Here is a 17,095-nt window from a genome sequence, read left to right as displayed (position 1 = left end):
GAGGGCAATCTGTCCTACCGATGGAAAACAAGCTCTTTATTATGGACTCACAGGGTGTTGCTTGTTGAGTATAAGGAGTCTGTGAGCTTATGCTATGTTATGTCTTATTTAACTTTTGTTTAATTCAAGACATTGATGCAAAGAAATGCATAGTAAACTTTTAGTTATCCATTTTAAATAATGAGTGCTCAATTTTTGCAAAGCTTTTGTTTCTAAAAGATGTTTATAAACTGAAACAACTTTTGAAAGAAGAACCTCACTGTTCATTACTGAAATGCTAATGAATACAATAAATGTTTTTCTTGCCTTGCACACCTTTCCAGATTTTGAAAACTACAAATGTAAGAAGGCCCAGGCCTGGACCCTTTCTGCTATGATGTGATACAGTGGTGACACCTAGAGTTGAAGGAGCTCAGTCGCAGGTTTTTTGGTTCTGAAAGGAGCCTTTAGGAATCAGGTCATCTACTCTGTCACAAAGTTGATGGAAGTGGTGTGGTGGCTTGGTAGATGAATCAACACGACACTATCACCCCATTGATGTATTATGGAAAATAGTTTAGCTTCAAAAGCGATGTGTAGGGTATACTAAATATATGTGTGAATTGTAAGCTGTATTTCATTAATTCAAATCCTAGTGCTTAAGGCCTTGTATCTTTTTGCCTCAATAGAGGTAAAACCACCAAAATACTTGCAGTAAAGTCACTAGTGATGTGCCTAGTATATCTAGATAGAGAGATGATTTCAGTTCTGGCCTCCTTAGAATTATTAGGGGGAAGGCTGTGGGAAGGACATTTGAGCCTGTGATTTCATTGGTGTGGGGAATACAAATTAGCAACTTTCTTGCAACTTACAATCTTGTAAAGTTCTCTGAGGCACAGAGAGGTCAAATGCCTTATTCAAAGTCAAGCTAGTATGTATGTATCAAAGTTGGTTTTTGAACTTGAGTCTTCCTGACTCAGAGACTGGTTCTCCTCTCTGTGCCTCCTTAGAAGTCCCATATGCTATATAAAATAAATACAAGCATACCTGGTGGAAGATGCCCCCTGACTGTATCCTTTTGGCAGTAATAAAGTTAATATTTTGAAACCAGACCCCCTCCATAAAAATATAAAATCCTACTGTAATATTTATTGTTCCGTCAATTGCCTATTTGTGCAATCTGGCAAAACTAACTTGACTCTGTGTTATATTGTTTCACTTAGCATTTTATTTTCTTGAAACGTACTTATGTAGAATGCATGGAATACAGGAAATATAATTGGTAAATAGACTTCTTTTTAAAAATCAATCACTTAGAATTTTCTATGAACAAATTCATGGCAGAAAATATTTGTTTTTTTCCAGTCTTTTTAGCTTACTTCTCACTAATTCTTAACAATTAGTTTTTTTTCTTCTTTATCCAAATGCTTATTTCAATAAAAAGTTGGTATTTTGTAGTTTGGTATGTAAAATATTTATAAAATCTCTGAACAATGTAGGTTGCTTACTGCAATCATAGCTTCTGGAGTAAAGTTTTTGGTGGCTTCATTGAAAAAATTGTACTTTAAGAGGCGAGAGAGTTCTCTATGGTCTTTCTTTTTTCTCTTTTAAATAGTATTTTATTTTTTCCAGTTACATGTAAAGACAATTTTTAAAATTCATTTTTATATAAAATTTTGAGTTCTATATTTTCTCCCTTTCCTCCCCCCTCCCTAAGACAGTAGGCAATTTGATATAGGTTATATAAGTTGCAATCATGAAAAACATTTCCGTATTAGTCATGTTGTGAAAGAAAAAATAGAACAAAAGGAAAAACCCATGGAAAAAAATAAAGCGTGTATAGTATGCTTCAATCTGCATTTAGATGCTATCAGTTCTTTCTCTGGATGTGAATAGCATTTTCCATCATAAGTCTTTCGGTTTGTCTTGGATCATTGTATTGCTCAGAAGAGCTAAGTCAATCATAGTTGATCATTGCACAATGTTGCTGATGTGGTGTTCAGTGTTCTCTTGGATCTGCTCATTTCACTTTCTTTCCAGGTATTTCTGAAATTTGCCCATTTGTCATTTCTTATAGCACAATAGTATTCCATTACATTTATATACCACAATTGGTTTAGCCATTCCCCCATTGATGAGCATCCTCTAAATTTCCAATTCTTTGCCACCACAAAAAGAGCTGCTATAAATGTTTTTGTACATGATCTGTTTCCCTTTTTTATAATCTCTTTGGAATATAAATCTTATAGTGGTATTGCTGGATGAAAGAGTATGCAGTTTGCTTACCCTTTGGTTATATTTCCAAATTGCTCTCTAGAAGGGTTGGATCAGTTCACAACTCTACCAACAGTGCATTAGTGTTCCAATTTTACCGCATCCTCTCCAACATTCATCATTTGCCTTTCCTCTTGTATTAGCCAATCTGATAGGTGTGATACAATACCTCAGAATTATTTAATTTGAGTTTCTCCAATCAATAGTGATTTAGAGCATTTTCCCATAAGACTATAGATAGCTTTGATTTCTTTATCTGAAAATTGCCTGTTTATATCCTTTAACCATTTATCAATTGAGCAATGTCTTGTATTCTTATCACTTTGACTCAGTTCTCTATTTGAGAAATGAGGCCTCGATCAGAGATACTTGCTGTAAAAATTGTTTCCCAGCTTTCTTCTTTCCTTCTAGTCTTGTTTGTGCAAAATCTTTTTAATTTAACATAATCAGAATTATCCATGTTATACCTTGTAATTCTCTCTATTGCTTGTTTGGTCACAAATTCCTCCCTTCTCTATGATCTTTCAAAGTTGGACTATCCTCTTCGGTTTTCATAGATGTAGTCATCTCTCTCCTAAAGAAAAATAAGGTACTTTTAAAGTTGATATAATCACTTGCTGTTGTTAAGCAGTGTTTAAATATTGCTGATATTGGGAAATGACAAACAATCTTTCCAACAGCACCAGAGAAGGTACAAAAGGGAAAGTGTTTGGTTTTTCCATTTAATAGAATGAGACATGGAAGCAGAAACATTCTTAATTTGTTCAGGTGTCCTTGTCAGACTAGAACATAAGAAATCCTTATTTCTGATTGTATCCTATCCCTTCCTTAAAAATATAGTCTTTAGTAAGACAAGACTATGAAAGCACATTTTTACAAATTATGGTTTGTACTTGTTTTACCTTTGAGCATTGACATATCTTAATTTCTGCTACTCTAAGTTACTTGATAGTTATATAAATATATAGAAGAATAAATTCAAGTATTAATTGACATTAATAGTACAACAATCTTTGCTGTTTTAAAACTATGGTGTTTTTCTACTGCATCTTAACATAGCATTTTGTGATGAGACAGACAAGGTCTGTCTTGATCCCGAAAAGAACGGGGTCACAGATGTGTAGGTGAAGAGGCGAGTTGTCATTTAAAGTAAAATATCATTGCTGGTGTTTTAAAGTTACAAAGTGCCTAATTCATAATATTGCATTCTATTCAAACAGAAAGATTTACTCTGAATATCTGCTCTATCAGTTTTAAAGTTGCACCTTGTTTGAAAGGCCTGCTTTTGTAGCATTCTAAGAATCGTTAGAATTTATATGGATTTGGTACTTACATAGCTGTAAATCCACATTTGTAAATTGTCTGATTTCTTTTTTAAAAATAGTTTGACTTTCTTTCTCCTTGGTTGAAGAACACCTAATTTCCCAGTTAGATCTACCTATCCAAATCCTTTCTTATGTGAATCTAACACTATCTTTTTTCTAGGAATTTTTTTGTTTCTCATTTTACATATATGCTTATCTTTGACTTGCTAATCCTTTCCTTCTGGCCCTAACAGTTCATTTCTTTACCCAGTGAAAGAAGTTAGTTCATTGTAGCAAGCACGTGCTCCTTGCTTTTGCATTCCTTGAATTCACTTTATCTCTTGAGTTTTGGTGCATTAAGAGTTTATTATTAAAAGCTTAAAAGCAACATCCATCAAAAGTTCAACATGATAAGCCTTGTTCTGACATACACCCTTTGGTTTATGAATGAAGAGATCTTTCAACATCTGAATTTTTGTTTTCTAATTTGGGGGGTCTATTGAAGCAAAATTATTTCCTCTATGAGGGTACAAATTTTAAAAGAATACTCTTTATAATTATTAACCCAAAGGGTTATTTTTTAAAAAAAAAAATTCTTTCTATTTAGCCCTTCCGTATGAGGATAGTCTTAGCATGCTAGCTCATATGGGACTTACATGAAAATGAATCCTAGGTTATTTGAGGTGGTGGCCATTACCAGACCTTTCCACATAATGCATTCAGAAATAAGTAATTATTTTTCATTGATTCACAGAATATTTATTGAGCATTCTATGCAATGCACTTTTCAGGGTGATGTTGGGAATATGACATAATCCCAGACCCTTTTGGAGTTTGCAATCTGATGTACAAAATGTCTGTCTATTGAAAAGGTTGCCCATAATCCAATGGTCCCATAAAAGGTTATATTTGTCTGTAACATTTATTATTCCATACTATATTACATAGTACATGTGAAAATTAATTCATTTCTTTGAGACTCCCATTTTAGGCTTTTCTTAAGAAAACATAGCTATTTACTACAAGCTTTCGTGTTAGTTTTCATAAAATAAGACATTGCATATTTGTGACAGCACATACTTACTCCTTGTTCTGTGTCCACATATCTCTTATGATATAGTTCTTGTGCTATTTCATGAAAAATATGTCGAACACTCCTCTTCTATAAAGAAGGGTGAGAAAGTTATTCTCTCTTTTGTAGCTTAAATTAGGACAGAGAAGGGTAGTTACTCTCTGTATTACCAATGCTTCCCCCCTCCCCAAGAACTTAACTTTGAACATGAACGTTATGGCCGAGTAATGTAAAATTAAATGACATTTTGTGAATAAAAGAGTGACTACTGAGTTGTCTAATCTTTTTTTTCTAGTGGCAAGAATGATTTTTTTCATCAAGTCTAAATATTTGCATTATATCACAGTGCATTTTTTAGGGGGTAGGTGTCTAAATACAGATTTTAAAATATATTGGATTTGAACTCATTCTTTATAAATAGCCTTACTTTTTAAAATGTTGTATAAGCATTAATGTATATTCTGTACCTGCTGTGGTGTTTCATCGTTTCCTGTTTTCTTTGGTGTTTTCAATTTTAACTGCTAAGAAAGGAAAGTATAAAAATATTTTTATATATTCTAAAGAATTATGAGAATTACCTTTTGCCCTAGTGCAGAACTTCTTAACCAGGGGACTATGAACTTTAAAAAAAAATTTATATCTGTATTTCAATATAATTGGTTTCCTTTGTAATCTTATTTATTTTATGCATTTAAAAACATTTTGTTGAGAAGGGGTCTACAGACTTTACCAGACTGCCAGAGATATCCCTGACACAAAAACATTAAGAATCATTGCTCTCATATAAGATCCAAGTTTTTCCATAATATTCAACATAATATTTAGTTAATAAAACAAAAAAAGATAATGTTCACACCATTTTCTGAAATGTACATGTAAATATTTTAAAATCATTAATAAAATAAATTGAGCAGGTCAGGTTGACATTAATGGTAAGATTTATTCCAATAAAAAGTGTAATGAATACACACAAGAGATACGCCATCCCAAGTACTTTGGGCTTACTTAAGTGTTTCGTATTAGCTTCTAATTTTTTCATCTGCACGGTCTCTGTTAATAGACTTTTACTAGGACACTGATATATGTCTGTGTACTTCAGTTAAGACCTTGAGCTTATGAAATTGTTGTAAGAATAGATTAAATATAGGTAATTAGGAGGTCTTCTGAGATGAAAAAAAGAGCCTTATAAATATATTCCAGTTAATAATATTTACTATTACTATAATTTAACATTAAAATTTAAAAGAAAACAAGAAAGTTTGACTTACTTTGAAGATGACTATGAAGATCACACTTGGAGCAGCAATATAGAAAGATAGCAGAGATAAGAGGACTATCAGGAGATTTTCTACTTCATGGCTGAGAAGCTTATTCCCTTCATTAATTAAAAAAACAAAAACAGCCATAATTACTGTTGAAAATTTTTTTTTATAAAACTATAAGCCAAGTATAACTTTTTCTTTTTTAGAATTTATTTTAGTTTTCAACATTCCTTTCCACAAGTACCCTAATACTGAGAAAGGTCTCATGAATTACACACATCATCTTTCCATGTAGGAATGTAAACATAACAGTTCAACTTTAGTAAGTCCTTTGTGATTTCTCTTTCCTGTTTACTTCATGCTTTTCTTGATTCTTGCATTTGTAAGTCAAATTTTTTATTCAGCTCTGGTCTTTTCATCAAGAATGTTTGAAAGTCCCATTTTTTTGCCTTAAAATATTATACCCAGTTTTTCTGGGGTAGGTGATTCTTGGTTTTAATCCTACCTCCCTTGACCTCCACAATATCATATTCCAAGCCCTTCGATCCCTTAGTGTAGAAGCTGCTAGATCTTGTGTTATGCTGATAGTGTTTCCACAGTACTCAAATTGTTTCTTTCTTGCTGCTCACGATATTTTCTCCTTGACCTGGGAACTCTGGAATTTGGTGACAATATTCCTAGGAGTTTTCCTTGTGGGATCTTTTTCAAGAGGCAATTGGTGGATTCTTTCAATTTCTATTTTACCCTCTAGCTCTACAATATCAGGGCAGTTCTCCTTGATAATTTCTTGAAAGATTATGTCTAGGCTCTTTTTTTGATTATGCTTTCAGGTAGTCCAATAATTCTTAAATTATCTCTCCTGGATCTATTTTCCAGGTCAGTGATTTTTGCAATGAGATATTTCACATTGTCTTCCATTTTGTCATTCTTTTGGTTCTGTTTTATAATTTCTTGATTTCTAATAAAGTCACTAGCTTCCACTTGCTCCAATCTAATTTTTAAGGCATTTTTTTCAGTGGTCTTTTGGACCTCCTTTTCCATTTGGCTAATTCTGCCTTTTAAGGCATTCTTCTCCTCATTGACTTTTTGGACCTCTTTTGCCATTTGGGTTAGTCTATTGGGTTAGTGTTATTTTCTTCTGTAATTTTTTGGGTCTTCTTTAGCAAGCTGTTCACTCATTTTGCTTGCATCACTCTCATTTCTGTCCCCAATTTTTCCTCTGCTTCTCTTACTTGATTTTCCAAATCCTTTTTGAGCTCTTTTATGGCCTGAGACCAATTCATATTTTTCTTGGAGGCTTTTGATGTAGGATCTTTGACTTTGTTGACTTCTGGCTGTATGTTTTGATCCTTGTCACCAAAATAAGATACAATAGTCTGAGTCCTTTTATGCTGCTTGCTCATTTTCCTAGCCAATTACTTGACTTTTGAGCTTGTTGTCAGGGTGTGACTGCTTCCAGAGTGGAAAGTGCTCTGTTGCAAGCTTCAGGTTTTTTTGCATTGCTGTTTTCAGAGCTATTTCTAGGCACCTGTAAATTTTCAGTTCTTCTGAAGTGGTATGATCCAATGAGAGATGTTTACTCCTCTCCTGGCCTGTGCTCTGCTCTGTGAGTGATCTCAAGCACTCCTTTCTTCCATGTAACTACCGAGAGGACTCCCTCTCCACAGCCACTACAAGCTCTGCCACACCAGCACTCCTCCTCCCCCAAGGACCACCAACCAGGACTGCAACCCAGATCCAAGCAGGGCAAAGCAAGAGAATCCTGCCTCAGCACCAGTAAAGAGATCCCTGCATTCCCGCTCTGATCAACCACTTGAGTTCCCCCAACAGCTGTGGTCCTGGAGCTCCAGAAGCAGCCACTACTGCTGCTGCTTCTGCAGCCTCTGCAGCCACCTCTGCCGCCCCAAGGCTGGAGCCAGACTGCACCCTTCTTTCACCCTAGTCCAACAGTTTCCCCACTGACCTTCTATGTTGTCTTTGGCATTGGTCTAGAAACTGTCACAGCTCAGTGATTCAGGGCCCTGAGGCCTGCTCCACCAGGTCTTCTCCAGCCTGGTCTGTCCTGTTGTGGCACATGCTGGGCTGCACTCCACTGCCATCACACTGTGATAGATGCTTTCCAGTGACCATCCAGGTCATCTTGGCCAGGAGACTTGTTTCACTCTCTCATTTCATGGGTTCTGTAGCTGTAGAATTTGTTTAGAGTCTTTTTTTCCACAGGTTTTTGGAGGGATTTGGGGGAGAGCTCAAGCCGAGTCCCTGTTTTCACTCCACTATCTTGGCCCCGCCATCCCCCCCCAAAATATAACTTAAGTTGCATGCAGGGAATGTTAAATACAGGGAAACTGAATTTACTATGCTTGAACATTTTCGTAAAAGAGTTATTCCAGGTCTTTTGCCTCAGTGGACACCAAAACATAGAAAGATAGTTTATCATTTCTTCAAGCTGTTTGACCTGAAATTAAATTTGCCTGAAAAATTCAGAATTTCCAAAATTTAAAGTAATCATTTGTTATGATAATTTTTAAAAAATTAGTGTTATGCAAAGAATAATATAGGACAAAATTATCATTTCAGGATAATTTACAAAGGGGTATTTAAAACTAATTTGATTTGTTGTTCATAAGTAACATAAAAATAGCATTTGTAAGACTTTGTACTTTTTACAAAGCTCATTCTTCACTACAACCCTGAGAGGTACGTGGTCCAAACAACTATTATTATCCCATTTTGTAGTCAAGGAAACAGACTCAGACAGCTTAATGTGACTTTTCCATAGTCACCAGTATTAGTAAGTGGCAAATCTGGAACTGGACCAAAGTCCAAGGCTCTTTCCACGATGCTCACAGAGGCATTCAATCTTCTACCTTGGTTTTACCCTTGTCATATGTGTGTTTTAAATAATATTTCAAGAATTTGCGATTTTGTCCCATACTTCCTCTACCTATGCAGATTACACCTCTCCTGTGACTTGGTAGAGTTGAAATATTTATGTCACTAAAATTCTATTAATAGAATCAAAATAACTTTGTTAAATGAAAGTATTGACATGTCAAATGTGGATATTGTTTCTGTAGTACTGAAGATTTCAAATCTTCATTTCTGTTCTCCAAAAATAATTCCTTTTTTAAATGAGATAATCTACATAGTTCTTTTCTTGTAGTGAACATTATGCTACAATGTAGCTGTTCAGTATATACCACTGAATGATAGGAGTCTGCAACAGAGGATAAAAGCAATGAGTAGGAGTTTTTAGACTCTTTCTGGACATGGCCCAGAAGACTGGGACTTCACAAAATGTACTAGTTACTCTTAATTATGAAGTTCTGAAAGCAATAGTATAGCCTGTTTCACATACTATGTATTTCCCCCCTTCCAAGAAAAAAGGGTCCTTAATCGGCAAAGCAAGTGGGCTAAATCAATGATAGAAGTCATTAAGAAAGAAATCTGAATTTAAGGTTTTTGAGGAACTCACAAATTACATGCCTAGCTAGGTAAAGCAACAGAGGTGGAAAGTCCCCTCCCCCTTTTTGTTCTGCAAGAAGTCCTTTTGTCTACCTGTGGTTTAATGCCCTTGTCTCTTTAAAAGCTTATTCTCCTCTTGAGCAGGTATTAAAAGAAAGTTTGTACATGATGGATAGTGAGGCACACAAACTTCCAAGTTGATTTTACTTTTATTATCTCTTATGTTGTAACCTGAATGGCCTTTGTTTTCTTTGAGTGACTCAGTTTATCTCAGTGAGCTTTACTAGGTGCTAAGCCCCAGGCCCAAACCCCATTAGATGTTAACGTAATCCATGTGGATATGAACCTCCCAGGGTCCTAAGGGGAGGGGCCAACTCAAGAACCAATCACCAGAGCCTGAGCTCTGGTGATTCAGATGATGTTTGATGATGTCTTATGTCCCTATAAGAAGGGAGGACAGAGCCATTTGTGTGGGGCTCTGGAGATGGTGTTGATGAGGAGACTCCAGGCAGCTGTAGCTAAGGAGCCCTCCAGCTTGTAAAGCCGGATGTTGAGACTTTGTTGAACTCTGGTAACTATATGTTGGGATTGAATCAGACAAAGTCTGTTGATGTTTGAAATTTGTTTGCATTTTGTTTTGAAGTTCAAGGTGCTGGTTTTTTCCCCTGAACTAACTGAATGATATTTGAATTAAAAGTAAGCTTGTCAACCCCTTCTTCACCTTGCTTTCCTTAATTAAGCAGATCGAAAGAACCTGTGCTGTTGGCAGCTTTGTGGGTGCTGGCTGTGGGTGAATCTTATACCCCCACAGAAGCTGCTAGTAACCAGATTGTTGAAACATATGTGTGATTTAAATAATGTATAACTATAATAAAGTTATCATGTAAATTTCACTGTGCTGCTTACCTGCCTCTTGGTAGAATTCATGTACTGCTGTGGTGAAAAATATTCATCAGCCTGTGGCCACCCTAATGATTTACTTCTTTGACCTTATCTAGACTGATTCTCAAATGACAGATATACAGTCCAACACTGGGCCTGTCCCTGAAGCCTTTCTGTATTTGTAGGACCTGCCACTCTATTGATGAGGAGCCAGAGATATTTTCATGCCCTTTCAGGGTGTATTTCTTCTATTTTTGTGGATTGCAATCGAGAATTTGGGTCATCTCCCAATACTTTAGTAAAACCACAATAATATACATCAAATGAAAAGGAAAAGGGTCTTCCTAGAAATTCTTTATGGGAGGAGTGATCACAGGAAGTGGGGAAGGAATCTCCCTATTTTCGTGCTCCTTCAGAGCACAGAGGCCAAACAAAGGAAACCTCTTTCCTGGATTGAAATGAGCTCATTAAAAATGCTAATATATCAATATCCCATTAGTAAACCACAAATAATTTAATTTCTGCTTTACAGTTATGAAATATTTTTATGTGCTTGTGGTTTTTTAAATGGGTGGAAATAATTTTGACTATCACTTGGTGTTTTCAACACTATTATCTATTCAAGAAGAGGGATCAAGGAAAATAGAGAAGTAGTTGCCCCAGTTTCTTTCCTCAGAACATAGAATCTTCCTCTTGTCCTTACAAAGAAGGCCTCCCAATAGACTACTTGAGGTTGTAGGAGTGAGCCAGAGAATTGATGTTTGGGATTTTATTTTCAGAATCCAGATTGGCAAGAATGAAGTGGGGAAGTAGTCAGCATTTTCTAGCCTAAGCCAGGATTGCTAAAGCTAAGATATCCTTCCTATTTCCGTTGTGGTCTGGAGGAGACCTGGATTCTCAGCCTCAACTAGTAGGTCTGACCAAGCTGGAAAGGCTTCTAGTGCCAGTCAGATAGCGGACTTTATGTCTTTTGTCTAAAGTCCAGCCTGAGTTGGGGAGGTTGTTGCTGCTTTGGTTTTAGGGTAATGAATTTTTCTGCCCTAGCAACCCTCGGAAGTTATCTTCTGAGTTATATTAGGATTACTATCCACATCAGTGGAGGCAGCACCCACATAGACAGAATCACAGGTTCAGAAAGTATTAAAGTATTTTGTTATTTTTATGTAACTACCATTTATATGGTGCTTAAAAGTTTGCCAAATGTTTCCAGCACAACTTCATAAGGTTGGTAGTACAAATAGTAAGAATTACCCTCCTTTTATGGATGAGAAGACTGAACCCCTGAGAGGTTCAATGACTTGGTGTATGATCACACAGTTAAAAAACACCTGAAGCAGGATTTGAACATAGACTCCTGACTCCCAAGTCCTACACCCTTTCCAGTGACATCTCACTACCTTTATTTTGACAAATAATAGTCACAGTAATTTGACATGATGGTAGAAGAGTTTGGTCAATTTTAACTAGTAAAATTTGTAAACACCTACTAAGTAAATATGTGATATTTAATTCTTAGATGGGGGTGGTAGGGAGAGGGAGAAAGGAAAGAGACAGTGAACGGACAGTAGTTCAGAGATGGCTAGCGTTCTATTTAGCGCATGTGTTGTTAGTTATTAACAGCAAGTCTAAATTATTTCTATTAATTTTTAGATGTTAAACAGAGTGGAGCATTCTGGTATTTTTGAAGTAAAGTAATAAATGACCTACCTCTCACCACCAGCGTTGTTCCTGTCCCAGTTTGCTTAGACCTTGGTTCAGTGGATTGTGAAAATGCTATTCCACAGAAGTAAATTGCACTGTCATTTAAAGCTACTGTATTTAGAGTGAGAGAAGTTTGATTTTGCGTCAGTGATGTAGTTATTGTAAATTTGCCTCCATCACCTAGGCATTGATCTGGACACAAGTGTTCAGGTTGGTAGTGAGCATTTTGGCGAAACCATAGAACTTGAGGTGAAAATTTAGGGCAGCTGATAGCAGAGAAATCACATTGTATAGTAATTGTTTTAAAAGTATAGTCAACTTCTAGAAAGGAAGGCTGTTTTATATTAACAATACATGTTCGGATAGCACCTGTTGAAAAGAAAGAGATGAAAAAATTTAGATTGGTATTGCTGCCCCTCCCCCATCTTAATGATATTTCAGATTTTCTTCTGGTATCATGAGAGCCCTGTGATCTGTATCCTATTTATAATGACTCCTTTTTCTTCTTAATTCTTCCAAACATAGTCAAAACATTTTTAACCTGTGTCATTTCTCATAGCTCATATTTACATAGTGCTTTACAAATCACTTTAATGCCACCAGAGCTCTGAAGTAGAGATCTCCATTTTATAGTTGAAGAAACTGACTCCAGTTTAAACTTCACCAGTCACACAGTAAACTGGTAACAAGTCTGAGATTAGAATCTAGCATACATTCTCCCTCAGTTCTCTCTCTCTCCCTCTCCTCTTTCCTCTCTTTTTCATATCTCTCTTTTTCCTCAATAGAATAGCAGATGGTACAAATTAAACACTTTACAGCTCTACAATCTAAGGGGACTGTTCTCTTTTACTGAAAGAGAAACGTGGGAGAAAGAAGAAAATGAATGTCAGTGGTTTCCCATTATCACATTGTTAAACATGTTAAGCAATACATTAACCAAAAGGGAAGTTTGGATAAACTGTTACATCATAATCTGCTCACATGAAAGTTCTCTAAAAAGTCATATACGAGTATAATGTTTCTTTTTTCATTTAAATTAGCATTTTAATTGTTAAATGTTAAATTTTTTAAAGGACACTAGTATCCAAAGTGAAATTTTGCAGCAAATATTTCTTTCCTATTTTTAAAAAAATGTGACTTAAAATTATTCCCTGATGTAAATATAATCTATTTTATAAATTTAGATTTTATATGTTATCTTTTCTACAATGTAAATCAATGCAGAAAAGCCATTTCTAACAGCTGGAACATCCCCACTCTGCTCATAAAGAAGAGGGGGGAGACCTACTTTCACAAATAAGATTGAGAAAAAACTAATTTTCAAAAGTAGTTTTTGTTCCTTTTTGTGAGTAGATCTTTGATTTATTTCAGCTATCAGAAATGGTTTTTCTGCATTGATTTACATTGTAGGAAAGTTGACATATAAAATCTGAATTTATAAAGTGGATTAGGGAATGATTTTTACCACAACCCTCCTTTTGAATTTAAAGTACTTGACTTCCCAAATTTCACTTTATATACACAATTCTTAGGAGCACATCTTTAACATATTTACTGAATACTTGCTGTGTATAAAACAAAACAAAAGCTTGATTAGTGGCTAAATTGTGGTTACTACTACATATTAAATCTTTTTAAAATATTTCTATTTAAAATTGAGGGAAAGGAATTTTAAGTATAAATAGAAAACTCACTCTAAGCCATTTTTTAACTTTATCTTTCTAGTAAAAATTGCTATACTTTAGACAATTTCCATTATGTTATACATTTTAAAATTAACTTATAGGAGCTTAAAACCTAAATATATTGAAAGAAAGAGACAATAGTTCAATTAAAGTAAGAAAAAAAAGAAACTTACCAATGTAGAATAGAATCAGGTTAAATTCCAGAGTGATACTGGTGATAATTCTGTTTGGAGTTGCCATCTTGTTGTACATATGTTTGAAAATGGATCTGAACTTTTTTTTTTTTTTTTAAGGAGGAGCTAGGGAGAGGAACTATAACTAGGAACTGTAATCAGGAAACTTAAAAATTGCATCAACTTTTTTTTGCAGCCACAGAATTTCATCCTTCCGAATAGAAATTTTAGTGTATAGCTTATTCCCAGTTATTAAATGATACTTTTTCATGATGTCACGTATCTTTTACTAAGGGATTTTGACTTAGTTTTAATTAAATAAGATAATCAAATATTCAATCAGAAGACTCAGATATATTCAGCCCTGTGATAGATATGGTTGTTGTTTGTCCTTCGTTCTCAAAGAGGACCATGACATCAGGGAGGTGATGCCATGACATGCAACTGAATTTGATTTAAGTAAGAGAGGGCTGTGAAAAGTTACTGGCCTCACTTTCTCCATCTGGGTCCGGTGGCAAGATATTGATCAGGATGACTGGAGATGGTCCTCAGCACACATGGTCGGGTAGTAGTGGAATATAGAAGACTGTGCATAGTCATTTTTCATGGAGTTAAACTAGGTGACTTCTAATGTCAACTTCCAGCTTAAAATCTATGATCCTTGGCTTACAATATATTTGGAGAGACATGACACTATGTGTGTAAAAGAATTGCTGTACTGGGCTATACTCATGATCCAATCCAGTATTGTTTTCTTATAGGAGCATCAAGGGATGTTTTAGTAATGATAGTTGTCTTCCAGGATACTGTCCTCAAAAGTTAGAAATATACCTTAGCTTTCCTTAAATAATAATAATTAGTGGATTTTTAAACCCTTTCCAAGTCAATTCTATTTTCACCCTGATAAATCCTAGGAGTCATGAGTTCTACAAGTTTACTGTATGTAGTGGGAAAGCGGGAAACTAACTTGTACATTTTATCTCGTCATTCATATTTGCAGATTTGGTAATGAAGTTCATGTTGCTCAGTTCACTATCATACAACACACTGGCAAATCGTAAAGAACAGCTTGTATGTGAAAGAGACAGAGACAGAGGACGGTTCAGAGACAGATTTTGGAATGAAAGGCAGTTAAGAGGCAGTGGGCCAGTATAACAATAATCTAGTAATAAGTGGAGCATCAGAAAGGGGTAGATCTGATTTAGACCTCAGCCTGGCTCTTTACTCATAAGTAGCTTCAGGCAAGTCCTTCACAAGTCCAGACTGTGCTCATCTGTCAAATGAGGGTTTGGACTTTCAAGCTCCAGTGCTAAGATCCTCAGAACCCAGAATCTGAAAGAAATGCTGCTGTTAAAAAAAATGAGGTTTAGTCAAGAATTTAACTTTTTATTTCTATTCTGTTTCAGTAGGAGGCAAATGGGAGAAGCCCTCTGAAATTTTGGAAATAAAAGGACAGAACTGGGAAGAACAAGTGAACAGTCTGCCTGAAGTTTTCAGAAAAGCCGGTTTTGTTATTGAAGCTTTTACCAGGCTCCCGTACTTATGTGAAGGTGACATGTATAATGACTACTATGTATTAGATGATGCTGTCTTCGTTCTCAAGCCAGTGTAAACATGAAATAAAAAAGTCTCCAGAGTCAAACCCAAGAAGCAGCCTCTGGAAGAGGTGTTTGATTTGATGATGATGTAAAGGGAGGGAGTTTGGGGATTGCCATTCTAAATATCATGTAAGAATTTTAAGGCCAAAATACTAATGTATTTCTTTGTAGTATGTTTAAAGGACAGTCGTGTTTTTTTTTTAAAGACTCTTCATTTGAGAATAATTTTTACCAGTTCTTAACTCCAACAGTGTAGTCCACAATCCAACCATGATGATGGATATTTTTTACACTTAACTGCCATAGGGACTCATATTCAGACAAAGCAATAGTCACAATTTCATACAACCAGTGTATGGATTGTTCTCAATCAAGTGAAGACTGGCAATAAAGCTGTCTATTCAGTTCCAAACATTGTTTATAGTGTTGCAACTGATAATCTTCCATGTTAAGAAGTTACTTTCTCTCTGTCATTCTTTGAAAAATGTTTTTAATCATGCTAATAAACCTTTTTTTGAGATGACCTTGGTGTTATGTTTGAGTTTAATTGAAGCTTAGTCAGAATCTAGGACACCATTTGTTAATGGCATCTTCATTTGCTTTGAGTCAGTCATAGGTCAGACTGATCATGTCTTGGTGGGAAACCTTTCATGGATTTGATACCTACCTTCTCCCATGACAACAGGGTATTTATTCCCTTTGGCTCTTGAGCTTATTAGAAGGGTGGGATCAGACTGAAATGTTGATGTAGTGCAACTGTTTAAAAAAAAGAAAGGAAGAAAACTCCACTACTCCACTCCAGTGCAGTAAAAGCCAAGGCTCTAAGTTCATTCCTGTATCCTTGAGCTCTGTATCAAGCTCACCATTCTGGCAAAGAATGAGAAGATGAAGGTGGCTGAGCCAAGATGGCGGAAGGAAAGCAGGGACTTGCTTAAGCTCCCCTGCCAAATCCCTCCAAACACCTGTAAAAAATGGCTCTGAGCAAATTCTAGAGCTGCGGAACCCATGAAATACCAGAGGGAAACAGATCTCCAGCCCAGGAGAGCCTGGATGGTCACCGAGAAGAGTCTATCGCATGGTGCTGAGAGCGGAGGGCAGCCCAGCGTGGGCTGTGCCAGGACGGACCAGACCTGGAGTCAGCCAGCCAGAACAGGCCTTGGGGCCATGAAACAGTGAGCTGTGTTACCAGACTTCTCAACCCACAGACACCAAAGAGCAGGTTAGGGGGAAACTGCAGGATGGAGTTCAGAGCAGTCTGGCTGCCAGCTCTAGGGGTGAAGAAGGTCATGCAGCGGTGGCGGTAGCAACAGCAGGAAGCGCCTGGGGCTGCCTCCAGAGGGCCAGCGTCAGCAGCTTCCCAAGTCCCTGGCTCACACGCTGGGAGGAATCTAGCAGCAGATCAGAGCAGAAATGCAAGGAGCACTTTGTGGGAACAAAGGCAGATTCTCTTGCTGTGCCCTGCTTGGATCTGAATTGCAGTCCTGGTTGGCGGTTCTTGGGGGAGGAGGAGCACTGCTGTGACAGAGCCTGGGGAGATGGTGGAGTAGAAGTAGCTCTGAAAACAGCAGTGCTTGGACCCTAAAGCTTGGGACAAAGTACTCTCTACAAGAAGTCATATCCTGACAAAAAGCTCAAGGGTCAAGTAGTTGGCTGGGAACATGAACAGGCAGTGAAGATGAACTCAGACTCAAACTCAAACT

The 17,095-nt window shown here is 36.4% G+C and overlaps 1 protein-coding gene across 2 annotated transcripts in view; it reads left to right on the top strand.

Moving 5' to 3' along the window:
- The window catches only part of METTL9 (methyltransferase like 9), a 68,203-nt gene extending 52,285 nt beyond the window's left edge, over positions 1-15,918 (top strand). The window contains exon 5 of one of the 2 annotated variants that reach the window (XM_036741547.1): positions 15,204-15,918. In XM_036741547.1, the coding sequence (XP_036597442.1) occupies positions 15,204-15,409 (206 nt within the window). In that variant the 3' untranslated portion in view covers positions 15,410-15,918. The remainder of the gene's footprint in view (positions 1-15,203) is intronic. The other variant, XM_036741548.1, reaches the window with a different exon arrangement.
- The last annotated feature ends 1,177 nt before the right edge of the window (positions 15,919-17,095 follow it).

Source organism: Trichosurus vulpecula, chromosome 1 (assembly GCF_011100635.1).
Source record: "Trichosurus vulpecula isolate mTriVul1 chromosome 1, mTriVul1.pri, whole genome shotgun sequence".
Classification (NCBI taxonomy): Eukaryota; Metazoa; Chordata; class Mammalia; order Diprotodontia; family Phalangeridae; genus Trichosurus; species Trichosurus vulpecula.
This window is presented reverse-complemented; position numbering and strand designations above follow the sequence as displayed.